Source organism: Typopeltis vanoorti, chromosome 24 (genome assembly GCF_054136105.1).
Source record: "Typopeltis vanoorti isolate ZY-2024b chromosome 24, IOZ_Tvanoo_1.0, whole genome shotgun sequence".
Classification (NCBI taxonomy): domain Eukaryota; kingdom Metazoa; phylum Arthropoda; class Arachnida; order Uropygi; family Thelyphonidae; genus Typopeltis; species Typopeltis vanoorti.
The window spans coordinates 62067969-62085052 of record NC_143572.1 but is presented as its reverse complement, the minus strand read 5'-3'; the positions used below and the strand labels follow the sequence as shown (position 1 = coordinate 62085052).

The 17084-nt window shown below is 35.5% G+C and overlaps 1 protein-coding gene across 4 annotated transcripts in view; it reads right to left on the bottom strand.

Moving 5' to 3' along the window:
• The window catches only part of LOC150093283 (putative sodium-dependent multivitamin transporter), a 30095-nt gene extending 15947 nt beyond the window's left edge, over positions 1-14148 (bottom strand). The window contains exons 1-3 of one of the 4 annotated variants that reach the window (XM_090413914.1): positions 14095-14148; positions 3908-4309; positions 3429-3494 (exon numbers count right to left, since the gene is read on the bottom strand). In XM_090413914.1, the coding sequence (XP_090270040.1) occupies positions 3429-3494; positions 3908-4249 (408 nt within the window). In that variant the 5' untranslated portion in view covers positions 4250-4309; positions 14095-14148. Of the gene's footprint in view, positions 1-3428; positions 3495-3907; positions 4310-10536; positions 10618-11104; positions 11227-13909; positions 14050-14094 lie in introns of those variants that run through there. The other 3 variants (XM_090413912.1, XM_090413913.1, XM_090413915.1) reach the window with 3 other exon arrangements.
• Positions 14149-17084: the final 2936 nt, after the last annotated feature.

Genomic DNA, 17084 nt, shown 5'->3' with positions numbered 1-17084 from the left:
TCCGAATGCATATTTTTTATGAAAATATTTTTTATAGTTTTTACTTTCTTAATACCAAGTGTAGCCTTTAGTAACGTAGAGAATCATGACTGATAATCATTGATATGTGTCATGAATAGTTTCCCCATCGCTAAGTAATAGTTGGCTAGAAAATTAATTAAAATTCATGGAAAAAATGCAAGATCAACCTAAGATAATTTCATCAGAGCGAGGAGGGCGGAAACTACTCACTGCTAAATGAATATATTTACTACAAGAGTAAATCTAGTCTACAGGGTAAAATATATTGGGAGTGTAAAAAACTTAGAACGAAAGAAAGTTCGCCAGGAACTATTACAACTATGGATGGTCAAAATATAACAGTTGAAAAGGGGGGGGGGATCGAGCATCTCACTCCCATCGCCCCAAATAGAGAAGAAGCAGAGGCAGAGAATGTAAGAAAAAATTTAAAACGTATTGTCCAATAACATCCAGAGGTTCAACCAGCTCATATACTGCGAAATGAATTGCAGAGGGTGCCCTCGGGTATTTTAAGCTTTTTACCTGAACGAGAAAATTTAAAAACATCCATTAGAAGGAAAAGATTACATGATCAACCAGCCAATCCTGCATCACTTCAGGAGCTATTCCAGATTCCAGACAGATACACTAAAACTCTTCAGGGTGTAAAGTTTCTTCTGTATGATTCCTATGCCGACGACGAAAGTCATGAAATGGGGTTATTGTGTTTGGAACTGAAGAAAATCTACAGATTTTAATGAGCAGTTAAGAATGGTTTCTTGATGGTATGTTCAAAGTCTGCCTTAGTATTTTTGTGCAAATGTTTACTGTTCTGGGAGTACTAAGAAGGCCTGGAGTAAATCCAGAAGATGGCGACAGATGTATTCCATTAATTTACGCCTTATTAGCAAAAGAACAAAATTGCTACACTAAGATTTTGCATAGCATTTTGTCTTCAGCCAATGATTTTGCAATTGATGTTATGCAGCCAACTCGAATAATGTGTGACTTCGAATTGGCCATCATAAATAGCGTAAGTATTGTGTTTCCAAATTTCAACAGTATTTTGTTGTCTTTTCCACTTATCCTAATCTTTGTACAGAAGGATTGAGGTTGAGGGGCTACAAAAACCGTATAACAACCCTGAAGATCGTCGACTAAAGAACGAATTACATAAGCTACGGACTTTAGCGTTTGTCCTTATTGATGACGTTGTCGATGCCTTCAAGAATTGAGAGAAGGGGTCAGTGATGATATCTTAACAATTTTTGATTACTTCCATTAATTCAAAAAATTCAATAAATTCCTTCAAAAACCCCTTCGTTATCCACGTACTTTGTGGAACCAATGAGTCCACTATTCATAGTCAATAACGGACGAACAACCTGAATGAAGGGTTTCATAACCGCTTCCAGTAAGTAGTTGGAAAGCACCACCCCAGTTTGTATTCAGCTATAACAGAGTTACAAAAAAACCAAGCTGACTCTAAAACAATGCTACGTGAGTTCAGAATGGGTAGAATAGTAAAGGCAGCACCAAACAGCAAGTGAACGGTTGTTCTGAAGACGAGGATTAAAACCATTGTCTTAGATATAAAGAAGAGGACCGACGACTTGACTATCTCCGGTATATTGGATGCAATTTCACTTTTTAGTGAGTCAATAAATTCATGTGTCCTAAGTCTAAGTTTATTTATTTAAGCTTATCTATTTTAACATGAGTTGTATTAATATTTTAGATTCTGCTGTTTGGAATTGAACATTCGCAAAAATGTCCATTCGGAAAACTGGTCGGGAATCATTTTGTGGGCAATGCCTACGAAGTCACCTGGATCGGAAACGATTCAAAGGGAAACACCAACCAACCAAAGAATATATCTGTTTACCTCATGTAGCATTATGTTTACGTATGACGAAAGGAATATACATATCAGTAGGTTTCGTTCTAAGCAGGGGTCCCATTACTTATTCCAACGTAGTGCATAAAAGCTAAGAGAAGATTCCACGTTGGCTTAAAAACTTTGATAAAGGAATGTCTCTGGAATGTTAACTTTATCAAAGCATGCAACCCAGCCAGTACGCAAAGAATAAATTTTCCATTCAGGGCTATTACCGAATCTGAATTGTGTGTCACCGATCCCTTGTTAGCAGGCGAAAGCAAATACCAGCGTCATTATAACAAGTTTTACGGTATTATGTAGCTTGCATAAATAGAAAAATACGGAATGTTGCGTATAAAACGTCATAAACCAATGACAAACACGACAAACGAATTCTTAAAATCTAAAGACATATTTGTTAGTAATATAAATTTCGAAATTAAACTAAAGCATGAAGTTTCGTAAATTGGAGAGTTGTAATTCTATGAAAAGTGTACGTCAGAAAGTCCTGACTTGGCATTTTTGCAAGATCAATATTATTGCAGCAGATCACTATCGATATTCTTGTTAACAGGAGCCGTTGTTAAAAGGTAAACAGTGGGTAATAATTCAGCTCCTAAGATTAAAAGCTTTATAAAATATTTATATGAATATATAATACGCATGCAACTATGTACGGTACGTAATATATATATATATATATATGTTAATGATACCAAGCTATTTTAAACCTGGTTTTACTTCATTTCCCCAAGTAAGCAAACAGACAAATAAGTCAAGTTTCGCCTGCACGTAGTGCAAGTCTAGGCAACTCATTGTAAAGGTGGAATAAGCTCTGATCACTATTCTTAGTATTTACCCTTAATGTAAAGCACATCTCCTTGAGGAGATGTATGATGCTATGCATTAAAGGCAAGGGCCACTACCCAGACCCGTTTCGACCTTTATTGAGGTCTCATCAGTGGGAGTTTTACATCTATCTCTCATCCTGAGATTTTTATTTAATATAGTCAAAGCATCTTTTGGTAACTTGCTTTGGTAAAATACTTAAAAGCTCTGTATTACTTAAACCTTGGTATTTCTAAGCCTGGCTCCCACTGATGAGACCTCAATAAGGGTCGAACCTGGTCTGGGTACTGGCCCCTAGCCTTTAATGCATAGCATCATACATCTCCTCAAGGAGATGTGCTTTGCATTAAGGGTAAATACTAAGAATAGTGATCAGAGCTTATTCCACCTTTACTACGAGTTTCCTAGACTTGCACTACTTTTTGGGTCACCTAGACTTGCACTACGTGCAGGCGCAAACTTGACTTATTTGTCTGTTTGCTTACTTCGGAAATGGAGTAAAACCAGGTTTAAAATAGCTTGGTATTTTAAATTTTGATGTAACTAACGGAAAGAAATTTTACTTACTAAATGCTAATAACTGACCTTTAATCTCTTAAGTTATATTTAAGGGGAAAGACATAATAATTTTAAGTAAAGTAATGGATACGTAAAGGGAAATAAGATAGTTTAAAAATAATACATGTAATCAAATCCTTACCAGTAATACAACAGAAGAGACGCAGGCAGCGTATCTAGAGATATTTCCAAATCTCAGCTGCATGTACTGCAATGAAATGAATAACTTTATAAAGTGAACGTATTATGAACTGGATTGATATTTATACTTGGTAAAGAAGGCATTATAAATAAATTTGAAATTTTTGTATTTATCTGATCCCACGGAGATATTATTTATATAAGAGACACGCACAATTTTGTTATGTTTAACTTTTGCACCATTTGCAAATTTAAATATAAATTTTGAGCCTAAAAATAGAAAAAAAGGTAACTAATCTACAGCGATGTCATTCTGTATATATTTTTCTATTTCGTTTCGTTTTATTGTTGAATTTTAACTTTTTCTAAATTTTAGGCTTCATAAGTTTATATTCCAAAACCACGTTATCAATATATAAAAATGCAATAGGTCATCCTTATTATAATCACATTAGAACAAACCAACAATGAGTCACCTACCCGAAATATGCTGGGTGTTCCAATATCATAGAAGACAGGCAAAAAATAAAGTGCTCCAAGTACCATAGCAACAGAGAAGGTGATGGTTCCTACTACTATCTGAATCCCATACATGTACACTTCTGCCATCAAACCCATGATTCCCATAGCGGACCAAGCAGTAGCTACAGAAGAAAGCGCCACTGGAATAAAACTCATGTTCCTACTAGCAAGAAAATAACTGTCGGGGCTATTGGATTTGCCTTGAGTCAACTGATAATAGAGAGCCAGTACCACGGACATCACCAGAATCACTATAAGGAGAGCGTAGTCTGCAGGATGCAGCGTAGGAATGTCATCCATCTTAATATATACGTAGATGAGCAATTGGACCCTGGACAACTTCTTCGGTTCTCTTTAGGTCTATTAAGTCGGGAAAAAAAAGGATAGAAAAAAATCTTTAGTTAATTCATACTAGAATTAACTTAATCAGATTCTATCGATATTAATAATTAATAGACAAAATAGCGATTGGTACTTTAGGAACAAAACAGGAGCATCATGTGGCAATTCACAACTTACCTACGATTAGCAATTTTTGGTGAAGGTGTCCACCAGTGTGGGAACACTTTTTTTTTTATTATGATGAGACGTATGTAGATACTTGAATAACATAGCAAGTTAAGTGATGACACACGTACCGACTCATTATTTTTATTTATTTATTTTAATTACGAAATAATGTACTGTCTTAATCGGAGTTCGATAGAAGGCATTTAATATTTAGTACAGTGAGTATATCGCATAGGATGTGCTTATATGCATCCATTGACCCGAATATTGAAAGAAAGCGAGTGACTCAGCAATTGTACTCTTTCTACACCCCACCCATCCACATAAATATATTTTTAGTAACAGGTCAACTGTCGGCATGCAGTCATTTGGAGAAAAAATAATTGATGACATCCTCTTACATAGAACATTCATTTAGATTCTATACAGATAAGGAAAATTGCTTTATCAAATCTTAATGTGTGAAGATAATCTCTTGTTGAATCGCATTTATCACGCACACACACACACCAAGGGAGAAAGAGAATTTTATTGACAGGTACTGCAGAAGATTTTCACATATGTGAAAATAAAAACCTAAAAAAACCTGTTGGCTGGAAGCAGACAGATAGCGGTGGCGGTGTTCTAATGGATATCACTAGGCCCTCTCATCCCCGCTGAACACATCTTCACCTTGTCTTCCAACAAGACGAGGCTCATATGGTGAGAGCGTAGTTCGAAGAACATATCCAAGTATTCTGTGTACTCCCATTGGTCACCTAATTCTCCTGATTTGAATTCCATCGAACCTTTGTGAGATCATGCGGAACTCAACATCCGCCGATAGCCAGCAGTGTCTCGCCTAGTTGCTGATCTGATTATTCTGTTTAGTTGGTCTACATTATTCAGGGAAACATGAGTATTTAGGAAATGTGATTAGCAGCGATGAAAGATGCACAAGTGACATAAAGGCAAGAATAGCGACGAGAAGAGATGCCTTTAACAGAAAATGGAATTTATTCAGAAGTATAATGGATAGGCATTTAAATAAAATACTAATAAAATGTTACGTGTTTAGTGTTGTCTTATATGCAGCTGAAACCTGGACATTGAGAAAAAAAAAGAAATTAAAATTTTGGAAAGCTTCGAGATGTGGATTTGGAGAAGGATGGAAAAAATAAAATAGACAGGTAAAATAAATAATGAAGAGGTCTTAAAATGAGTAGAGGAAGGAAGGAATCTGTTAAAAAGGATAAAAAGAAGAAAGGGAAATTGGACTGGACATACTCTGCAGTGCCGTGAATAAAATTAGAGCTGTAGGCTTATCACTGATGTCCGTACTGGAATGAATTCATGTGTGTGTTAAAGGCAATTGAACAAGAGAATATCTTCATTAGGGTTTGATAAATCAATTTTCCTTATCTGTATAGAATCTAAAGAATCTATACAGATAAGGAAAATCGCTATGTAAGAGGGTGTCATAAAACTTTTTTTTTTCAAATGACTGCATTCCGAACTCTCGAGCTGTTAGTACAAATATATATATGACTTAGCAGATTTCGACTACTTCATAAAAAACTTCATCGATTACTTCATCAACAACATCCAAAACATCGCAATAAAAACATTTATTGCAGAGTTTATATTAAAAAAAAAAACCAAAACAGTCCTTGGAGCTGTTTATCATCCATCTCAGTTTATTTTTATCGGATTCCCACTCACAAAAGGTAGGTCTGAAATAGTCGTACATTAGTAACACGAGTGGGCTAAGAATTTTTTTTCTATTTTTATTAATTTTATAATTTTTTGTGGTTTTATTTATTTTTTACATATTCCGGAAACCATGACGTAGAGAGGAAACAGATTTGTTTCCAAGCCACTTCAGGCCTCCAGATTGGGAGAGGAAATTCATCTCTCTCCTAAATAAAAACACAAATAAAATATATTATCTAAAGATCAGTGTCATTGGGTCAAACTTTATGCATTCTTTTATTATTTCACCTCAGAAATTGACTTTAATATCTGGACATATTCAGTGGCTACAGAAAATTTACTGGAGGACTGAAATGACTTCAAAAAATGATTCATGCTTGATATCTTGATTCAGAAACAGGAGCAGTGGCGCATCCAGGGGGGAAAGGGGCCCTGCCTCCCCCCCTCCCCCCAAAAAAATAAAAAGGAAAAAACAGCAGAAAATTTTCCAAAAAATCTTTTCCTAATTAATTTTTTTTTAAAATTTACGTTGTGTCGTGTCTTCTATTTTTATACTAATTATAAATTAGCGGTGACATAAGGTGGTAATACCCTATAGCTCTCTGAAATCAAGATCAAGGCCGCTGTGAACGCAGCAACGCGAACGAAGTAGTGCACAGGCGGATTGAGCGTTGCTTCGTTTGCCTGAGCCAGGCCAGAGGAGATCACGGGTTTCATGTATTGGCGATCACTGAAGATGCTCACTCATTGGTGGTATGCAATGTGTAGTGTGTATTCTCAAATCGTCTACTCAACCCCCCCCCCCCAAGATTAAATCCTGAGTGCGCGACTGAGCAGGAGTACTTGACCCTTTCGTGATAATAAATCTGGTTTTAGAACCTTTCAGCATGGGATTTACATAAAAATAGTGAAAAAAAAAAAAAAATAAAAATTATGAGTTGCTGATATACATAGAATCCTATACAGCACATTCTCTTGTGTAATGATCTGTGGAGCTTCCATATTATAAAATCAGGTATACTTGAACTTGTAGAATGAAAACGTGATGAGGAAAACAAAGCAATCATCCACAACACAATTAAAGGAATTCAATTGGACATTGCTGAAGAAGATTGTGTGTTCCTCTCGTCTCCCATCACTCGATTTCCTCAACCCATTTGAACGAATCGGCAGCCATAGTTGTTCCGAGCTATGGCTGCCGATTCTGAAGCGAATTCAAGCCTCCATTGATCTCACACCGGACGATGAAATTAACATCCCATCATCCCAAACATTCATGCTGATCAATCGGCCAACTAGACCGATAATTTCTTCTACATCTTATGTATTTCATTTTGTCCATAATAGATTATGATGATGATAATGTGCAATCATAAAAATTAACCTTTTTCTTAAAGAAATTATGTTTTTTTTTACCTAAATAAAGTGAGATGTCTTTCTGCCTTCTCTTCTCTCTGTTGTTATTATTGTTTATATTGCTGTGATTGCATTTATTTCAACGAAGTACTTGTGATCCAATATATTATTGGACTACAAGTGGTATTGTCACCTTGGTGGAAGCAAAAAAAGTATAAATAAGTAAACTTAAATAATTATTTTAATTTGCAATAAGATTTTTTTACAATGTGCATTATACGGTAGCGATATCCTAGAAAAAAATTCCAAAACTGACCACCAGGGGCGTTGTAAACATCACATGCAATAGAAGGTGCCAGGAAGCAATACTACCTAAATAATTGCAATGCGCGAATTTCGTCGCCTGAAGAAATTTCGATGAACTCCACTATCTCCATGTGCTCTGCGACGAATGATTAATCATTTTGAAATACGGGATTCCTGGATGTTAAACCCGGAAGAACTCGCAAACCAATCAGTTCACAAAACCTGAGTGAATCTGCTACTGCCATTTTGGAGCAGGCCATGAATAACAGCGTTGGTTTCTGCAGTGCACGTGCAATATCAAGACAAATGGATGTAACTTACACAACTGTCGGGAGAATTCTACCGAAGATTCTGCATTTCTATCGATTCACGATAACCCTGACACAGGAGTTGCGCCCGCAGGATTTTGAAAATTGACTGACATTCGCTTCAACATTCCTTGCATGATTGGATTTGGACGTCGCATGGGATTGGATGATTTTTGTAAGGAGATGAGACTCATCTTCCAGAACGGAGCTGTGAATACGCATAATTGCCTAGTATGGACTTTTCAAAATCAGCATACAATCAAAAAACTTCCTTTGTATTCACCCAAAGTGACTTCTGGTGTAAGTTTACAGCTTTTAATTATTGGACCATTCTTCTTTGAGGACATTCGCCAGCTAGGTCCTGTAATCTACCTCAGTTACTGCCGAAAGGTATCGCGATGTGATAAACAATTTTGTTGTGTCACAACTACAGCAGGATTCAATCATTTTCATGCAGGATGGGGCCCCTCCACACATCAATCGATTCGTACTCAATGTTCTTTAAGAACATTTCATTCCCACTGCATGCCCTCCCCCTCATTTATCTGATTTGACACCCCCTGTGACTTCTGGTTCTGGGAACTTCTCAAAAACAGTGTTTATCAGGATCATCCTGATAACTTGCGCGGAAAAACAGCATAATGCAACATGTGCGAAACATCAGTCCAACTAACTGCGTTCTGCCGTCGAACACACTGTGCATTGGATGCAGTTTGTGGCATAGTGGGAAGGGCAGCACGTTGAACAGCATAGCTCGTGAATGCATAATAGAAGTGAATAAACATGTGTTATTTATGCTTGTGCCTTCTTACTCACGCACAAATAAAATTACTATATCTACATTGGGTACATCATACAGAGCTCCCTTGTGGTGAATTTTGGAACTAATTTTTCTCAGATATCGCCTCGACATGGCACACAATGTATTCCTAAAAAGTTTCGCATCACTGGGTGGCACTTGACAAAGTCTTAAACAGGGATATTTCACAAGAAAAAGTACCATCCCAGTTGTCCTCATCAGATATTTATCTTCTTTTTCTTCTTCCTATCCAGGTTCTAGGCCAAGTGGCCTGTTCTGGACTTAGTCCATCGTCTTCTTGTTCCCTCTATTCCTTGTTTCTCTAGGCTTATATGTTAAGATATTTTTTGGTAATCTTTCTCTCTGCATTCTTGCTGTATGATCTAGCCAGTATTTCCTATATTTAATCATTGAGTGTGTTATGGAATTAATTTTAAGATTTTTAATTATTTCACTATTTCTTTTTTTTTTTATCTAATAGGGTTAGTTTTTCTGTTTTTCTAAGGAATTTCATTTCTACTGCTTGAATTCTCTGTATATCTCTTTCTCCGAAGATCCATTTCTCACTTCCATATAATAGTGTAGGTTTGGTTATTGTTTTGTAGACTACAAATCTTGTATGTATTTCTGTACGTAGTTAAGCTTAACGGTTCTATTAATTACTCCAGTGACTTTTATAAAGTTTATCATCTTGAAATCAATATCTTGGAGTCCGCGAGGTTAGTCTAGTGGTTATGCGCTTCGCAACCATATGCTTGGGGAAAGAGTGTCCTAGGTTCGATTCCGTCGACGACGTGAGGAGCTTAAGGATCTTCCTCAGCAATAGCCAAGTTAGCCGGTCTTGGACAACAAGGTTTTTCCCCCAGTTTATCTGCGGTTTTTCATCCCGTAAGAAGGCAAACCAACCCCGTGAACACACACCGATTACAGTCAGGAATATCTAAGACAATCCCTCCAGCCATAGGTCTGAATTGTCAGCTATGCCGGTACCGAGCCCGGATAAAAATAGGGGGGATTGAGGTGGTGCCCTACCTCTCCGTAAAAGAGGATCACGGCCGTTGAATCACCGTACGAAATGAATAGCTTAGACACTATCGATATTATTTACACACTTTACGATCATGAGTCTCTTCTAGAGAGAATTATTATAATCATACCATCCCTCCAAATGATGAGTAAGGGAATTATAAATTTTATCGGTGTCTCACAGACACTGGAATTATTCATTAAGGAGCATTAGAAAGAGCTTTTTACATCCATTCTACATAGTGTGTGAACCGTTTTGCAATATTCAGAGCTCAGTGGAAGTATTGCATTTTAAATCGATGAAATTAAAATATGAAATATTAAAAATATGAAAATTGTGCCTACTAGTTTCATACAAACACCAAAATACCATTACGAGAAAAATAAATCAATTCATCCATTTATTTGTAAAATATTCTTTATAAATAAAAACTAACTAAAGTGTTCTCAAAGATCTCCCTAAAAATGTCAATGTTTTTCCTGCTATGTCAGCATGAAATTGTTTTTAAAAACAGGAACTATATTGAAGTATAATAATAAGTTTAAAATGGTATACTATCCAACTATTGTTATTGTGATTGTAAAAATACCTGAAAAGATTCAGAATAAAGATTGGAGGCAAACTTATGGCAAGTTCGGTTCGAGTCAAATGGAAGTTGTTTGTGCTGAAAGACACAACTGAAAATCATATGAACAAAGCTTACGATAAGGTACGTGGTATGTTTGTACATGCACAATTCAACATAAGAAAGGTTACACATTTTATCTGTTTGGGCATGTTTTAGGAATAAATGGCAAATAAAAATGTTAAGTCACATAATAAATAATAAAGCTGGCATTTATGCGAAGTTATTTGAATAAATTTATAAGACATAAAAGACAAAATATCTAAGAAGACCAGGCTATCAGTATGCAAGTTAGGCTTAAACAATTTTAACTTAGAGATGTAAGTTGACTTAGAAATAAAACAAATTATCAAAGATTAAAATTTATCAAAATATTGCAAGATTTACTAAAAGTATAATAGTAATAATAATAATTTGGCTCAATTCATTCTTAATTTAATTTTATCTTGAAATAATTATGTTAAGATCATTTATAATATCACACACCTTTAGTTTTATCACATGCTATTAAATCAAATTTTTAAATGCTTACCAGACAATCCATGTTGATATAATTATGCCAGTAAGTATATCTTATCTTAGTATATAACTTTAGAATCGCACACATTTAGTTTTACCACATACTATTTTACGTAAAAAATCCCAGACATGATAATCTGCTAAACTTAGCAAGTCAGTCGTTTTTTTTTCAGGATTTTTTCTCTTTCAACACACACTCACTATGCATTTACTGTATTCAGCATAATCTTGTTAGCAGACAGCGTTGGCAAAATCCCAATCCCTTTATTTAGCAACTTGGAAAGCAATGCTAAACATAAGGATTATATGGATGTACATTAGACATACAGTCTACTGCGTATTATCCATGAATTATACTCTTTTTTTTTGTTTTATCGAATCGGATATATATTTGCATCACCTCACATTGCAGTTAAACTTTAATTCGCAATTTATTCCCTGTATAACCAAGAGAATCCCCTGTAAGAAACTCTACTTCGTATTCCTACATGGAAATAATCTATGTCCATTTAAGCTAGAAAATTCGGAGGAGCCTTATTTTTGAATTAATAATATGCCAACGGCATACTGTTCAAGTATCCATTGTTTGTTGAGTATATAACCTCATATATTCTACCAACTATGAAGTGTTAGGAAATTGGTTTCAAGCCAGTCTTTTGACTTTGAATTCTGTTTGCTTCGATTAAGGTTCCACTCTGAAAAATGCTACTTTTCCGTTTCCCGATCATCTTACAGTTTCAGTTGTTGTTTTTTCCCAAGAGTCGAGTCCTATCCTTTTACTGTATTTTTTATGCAATTTTAAGTCGAAATTTCATTTTTAATTCATCACCTATTTTATTTATTTTTTAAGTTTTAGTTTTCTGCGTAATCTTTTAAAAGCAAACATTTATTTTTATTCAAAATTTTCTCAGTGAGATAAAGAATCAAGTAGAATCTTTTGGGAAAGAAATAGTATCATTATCTTAACTTAATCTGGCCTTACCAACAAGATTATTCTCTCTAATAACTCGAAAATGCCCAATACTTCTCGTCTAGACTTCTCCATGAATATATGGCCCACATTATTTCAATGTTCAAATTTTCATTTGAAATTTTGCCTACAGCTTACGTTAACTGGCTCCCACTCAAGGAATTTAATTTCTCATTTTGCGGTCAATATTTTAGCTATTCTCTCCTTTATTTGATCTTCAGTGCCCGAAAAAAAAAAATAATAATTTGGCACGATCTCAGAATTTTTTCCTTCTTATTAGCATTAACACCGTCGTACCATTTCGAGAATAATGCAGAAATAGTACGAACGTCATTTTTTGTTTGTTCCGAATCTTTTCCTTTGAATGCTTCTTCTATTTTGTAGAACTCGTTCCATATCTCGGTTTATTATAATGAAAACCAACGGATTTCTTTAACCGAGCAATGCTTAGCTTTTCTGATAGATTATTATGCAACCGTGTTTTCGACTACCATTTTTAGCTCATAAATTGTCAGCCATTCTTACCTAGTAAATACACACAACTCGATAGGGGAAGATTTGGATCACATTCCCGCGTATGGGTTTCCGCATTTCGCGTACGCAATGTGGAAATACTCCTACATTTCCAGATGATGACAGGACACTAAATACATCCCAAGTTTGCAATTTCTTACACACTACTTGGCAACAAGTCAACGGTCAGCTTGCATAGACAGGGGAGTGCATCGTGCTATGTAACACGTCGTGTGTTTCTAGCGTATAAATTGGAGGAATATGATGCTCCCGTGTAATTACAGGTGTGTCCGATTGGCTGCGATGAAATTTCAAGGGACCCTGCTCCCACAAAAAAAAGGGGAAAAAAACACTAGAAAAATTTCCAAAAATCTTTTCCTAATTAAAATTCATTTTTTTAATTTATGCTGTGTCGTGTCTTCTATTTCTATACTACTTATGAATTAGCGATCACTGCAGATGCTCAGTCATAGGTCGTATGCGATGCGAAGTGTGTATTCTCAAATCATCTACTCAACTCGCCCCCCCCCCCAACTATGAAATTCGGAGGTGGCGGTGTGATTGTATGGTCCTGTTTTGGCCTCGAACTACAAACACTGAACTCTGAGGGAGGGGGGGCGGTATGTAAACATTATAGACAATGCAGTGCTTACATACTCCCATAGAGTAAGATAGGGTTGAGATTAGAACTTTGTGGGGTTTCTACGGAACTGCCCATTGTCTCTTTCAGCAAGACAATGCACACAATTATCATAAGATTGCTGTAACTGTGTGGTTTGTGGATATGAATGTCACAATAATCAATATTATTTAATAAAAAAAAGGCTGGGGGATATAATTAAAAACATCAAGATAGTTGAAACGTTTACATAAGACCTTCAGCAAGTAAAATGTCTACGTAGATAAAATATTTACAATCTTTCTTTATTCCACAAATGGAATTTTCTACAAGTTACTGTTGGCTTCTCTCATACAATCATGCCGAAATTCTTGGAGTTTTACATGCGCCGAATGTTCATTGTTTAGGAGCATTCTGCGCATACAAAATTACCCTAATACAATGGGTTATTGTGGCAACCGAAATGCGTTATATAAGTAGGAATAATTACGCAGAAAAAGCTAATATAATATTTTATAAATTTAGAATATTTATATGTATTTTGAAAATATAAATAAACGAAATTTATTTTTCTATTTCTCTTACTTTTAAATTTAAATTTAAATTTATATAACCATGTTTTTTGTGTACCTATTCTGCTTAATCGAAAGTTGAAAGCGTTCCTGATGTTCTAGCAATTGTAATCCAATAACATTTAGGGCCAATGGTCAACTCACCTACATGCATTCCACATTATATTCCGAAACCATAGTTTCCTGTTTAAAGTGTTAGCAATAATACACTAAACTATTAAAATGGCAAAAATACTTGCATATAGCCACATTAAAACAATAAAATATAACGGTTAGAAAATCTACTTATCCCCATGGGCGCGTTGCTATGAGTTCACCTGTTGACTTACCTTGTGGTATCGAGATTAAAGCATTTGGAAATACGTGACTGAAATCAACAATTGTTTTCTCATTTAGTATCGAATCTGTAGTGACGTCAGTTTATCTAAGAAGCGCACGCAATAAGGCTGTTTTTTATGAGCACACATCGAATTTCAAACCAGCTATGTTCTTCTTATATATTTGACTCTAATATTGAAATTATGGCAGTCACTGATCAAATGTAGCAGCATTGACAATTGTTTGCACTGTGAATGAAAGGCACGCGAATAAAATAGACAAATAACTAGGCTTGTTGGTAAAACCACCAGCTGTGTTGTCGAAGTTCTTTTTTCAAAGACATTAAGACTAGCATGTTACTACCAACAATATTGGTGATAGCTAATGGATTATGAAAAAATAAAATAATAATTAATAGAATATTTTATCAATGACCGTTCTCTATATGGTCATGGATAAAATACACAAAATCATATTTTTCTCCGTTAGAAGAAAAACTATTTTAATAATCTTTCAATGTATAACATCGAATACTTTTTTGTCAATTACACAAATCAGACGTCATTCTTTCATGTTTCCATGGCAACAGTAGGTTCATGCGCAGTGTACTCAGCGCATGATTACATTGCTGCCTGAGATATTTAGTAAAATGATTATAAATTATTATAAAATATTTTCAAAAGTATGGCATTAATTCTCTTGAAGACGATGACTCGGTTTCTGATGAAGACTCAAGTTCAGAAGATGAAGATGTATGGTGATTCGAAAAATAAGACTATATATTATTATGTGTTCGTTTTTTTAATGCCTTGATGATTTTTTAAAGAATAATTGTTTTTTTTTATCTAATAAACGGATATTGCATGTATTACAATTTAAAATTTAAATAATAATAATAATAATATTTATAAGAAATATTTATATTTCTATTGCGAAGAAATATTTTTCTTCCAAATATTCGACATGAAAAATGTAACACGTCCAACACAACGGTGCGTGTTATAAGGCGAAAAATACGGTACTTAAAAAAAGAATTAATACAAAACAAGCATATTTCGTGAGACGGATTGCGTCAACAAAATGAATACGACAAATAGGAAGTTACATAAATAAAAATGGAATAAAAACAAAAAAGTAGGACATCCTTTCCCTGCAATTACTGTAGCAATCCCAGCATATTTATCATACGATAGCGATCACTGAGGAATTTTGGACCATTCTTCTTGTAGGCATGTAATGAGATTCTGGATGGACATCCCTTAACCTCACCCGTCGTTCCCATTCATCCCACACATGTTTAACCCTGCGGAACTCGCATCTGATCTGACAGATACATGCAAAATGTTTAATATAAATATTCTTACACAATTCAGTGTATTGCTTTTAGGTCATGAGCTGTGCATTCATATGTTACGAGTGATATTCCGCACTTTTTTTTTCTGTCAGTTTGGTTTAACACGTGTTATGCAAATGTGTGTGATATTTCATAGTAAATTGTATCTCAGAGATACCGCGACCTCCGATATCAGTATAGTATGATTTAGTCGTTGTTTTTTTATTCTTTGTTCAATAATTTCTAGATTGTAGCTAAAAAATAAATAAACTATCATGTATTACTGAAATAGAGAGCTAAAGGCTTATTTTTGTCATGCCTGTACTCTAGAAGATGTGCTTTACATTTATGAAAATACTACGGAGAGCGCTCTGGAGCTTGCTCCACCTTTACTACGAGTTGCCCATAAGGCACTTCTTACGCTTGCATCCGCCAAAACTTTTAGTTTCTATATATTCGGCACGAAACTCTTGTAGTTTCTATATTCGGCTATGAAATAATGTTGGATTTAATATTCATTTAATTTTTACCATCATATATCATTTTTGCAGTGTTTTTTCTTTATATTTTATTGCAGTTTAGCACATACTAGTAATGAATGTATCTCTCAGATATACCGCGTCGTACGCTGCAAAATTAACGATGCGAGCTCCAGATTGTTAATAGGGTTGAGATCAGCGTTCTGTGGGGGGCTAGTCGAGTGTGATGACGTTCATGTCCACAAACCACCCAGTTACAAAGCAGCGGCCTTTTCACATGGTGCACTATTTCGCGGAAGGAGACAGTGGTCAGTTCCGTAGAAACGCCACAAAGTAGGAAGGATTGCATTGTCCAAAATGTTCAGATACTTCTCGGAGTTTAATGTTTGTGATACCACAAACAGAGGTAAGAAGCCAAACCAGAAAAACATTCCTTCACACAACCACCTCCGGATTTCCTAGTTGTGGACAGATACACTGGTAAGAAACGTTCACCGGACATCCCCCACATCCCTACACTTCCATCTGCTCAGTAGAGGGTGTAGCGTTATTCGTCGTCCCATAACACAGCTTTCCAAGATTCCTACTGTACGCGTTCTTTGCACTGCTGAAGACGACGCTGTATGTTGGTTCGGATAATGTTAGGCTTGCATATTGCGATCCTACCATTCAAACCCACGTTTGAGTCTCGGTTCGGAATGTTGTTGTCGCGCAGATGCGCAGAACTCCGTATTTAACGTATCGACCGACAAATGGCGGTTTTTAGATGTTACCCTTTACATATTGGTGAGTGTGGTGGGTCGTCCACTCACCGATATGTAAAGGTAGCATTTGCAGTTGACTCCATACGCGTCCATCTGAAAACGGTATCGCTTATTGTTGACGATGGCCCAATTTGTGAACAGGCCTGCAACATTCCATGTTGTAGGCCTGTTTTATGTTTTTATGATTGATGATGTATTGAATCCTGAAGAATATTTATTTCAGTAAATGCCATAATAAAATGAATTTCAGTACATAAATCATTTGCCCCTGTCATGAAAGGTTTGCTTACGCTTGGATCAGCCGAAACTTTTATAATTTCTATATTCGGTACGAAACTCTTGTAGTTTCTCTATTCGGATTTGAAATAATGTTGGATTCAATATCTACTTAATTTGAATAATTTTGCATCGCCGAAGTGAAGCCT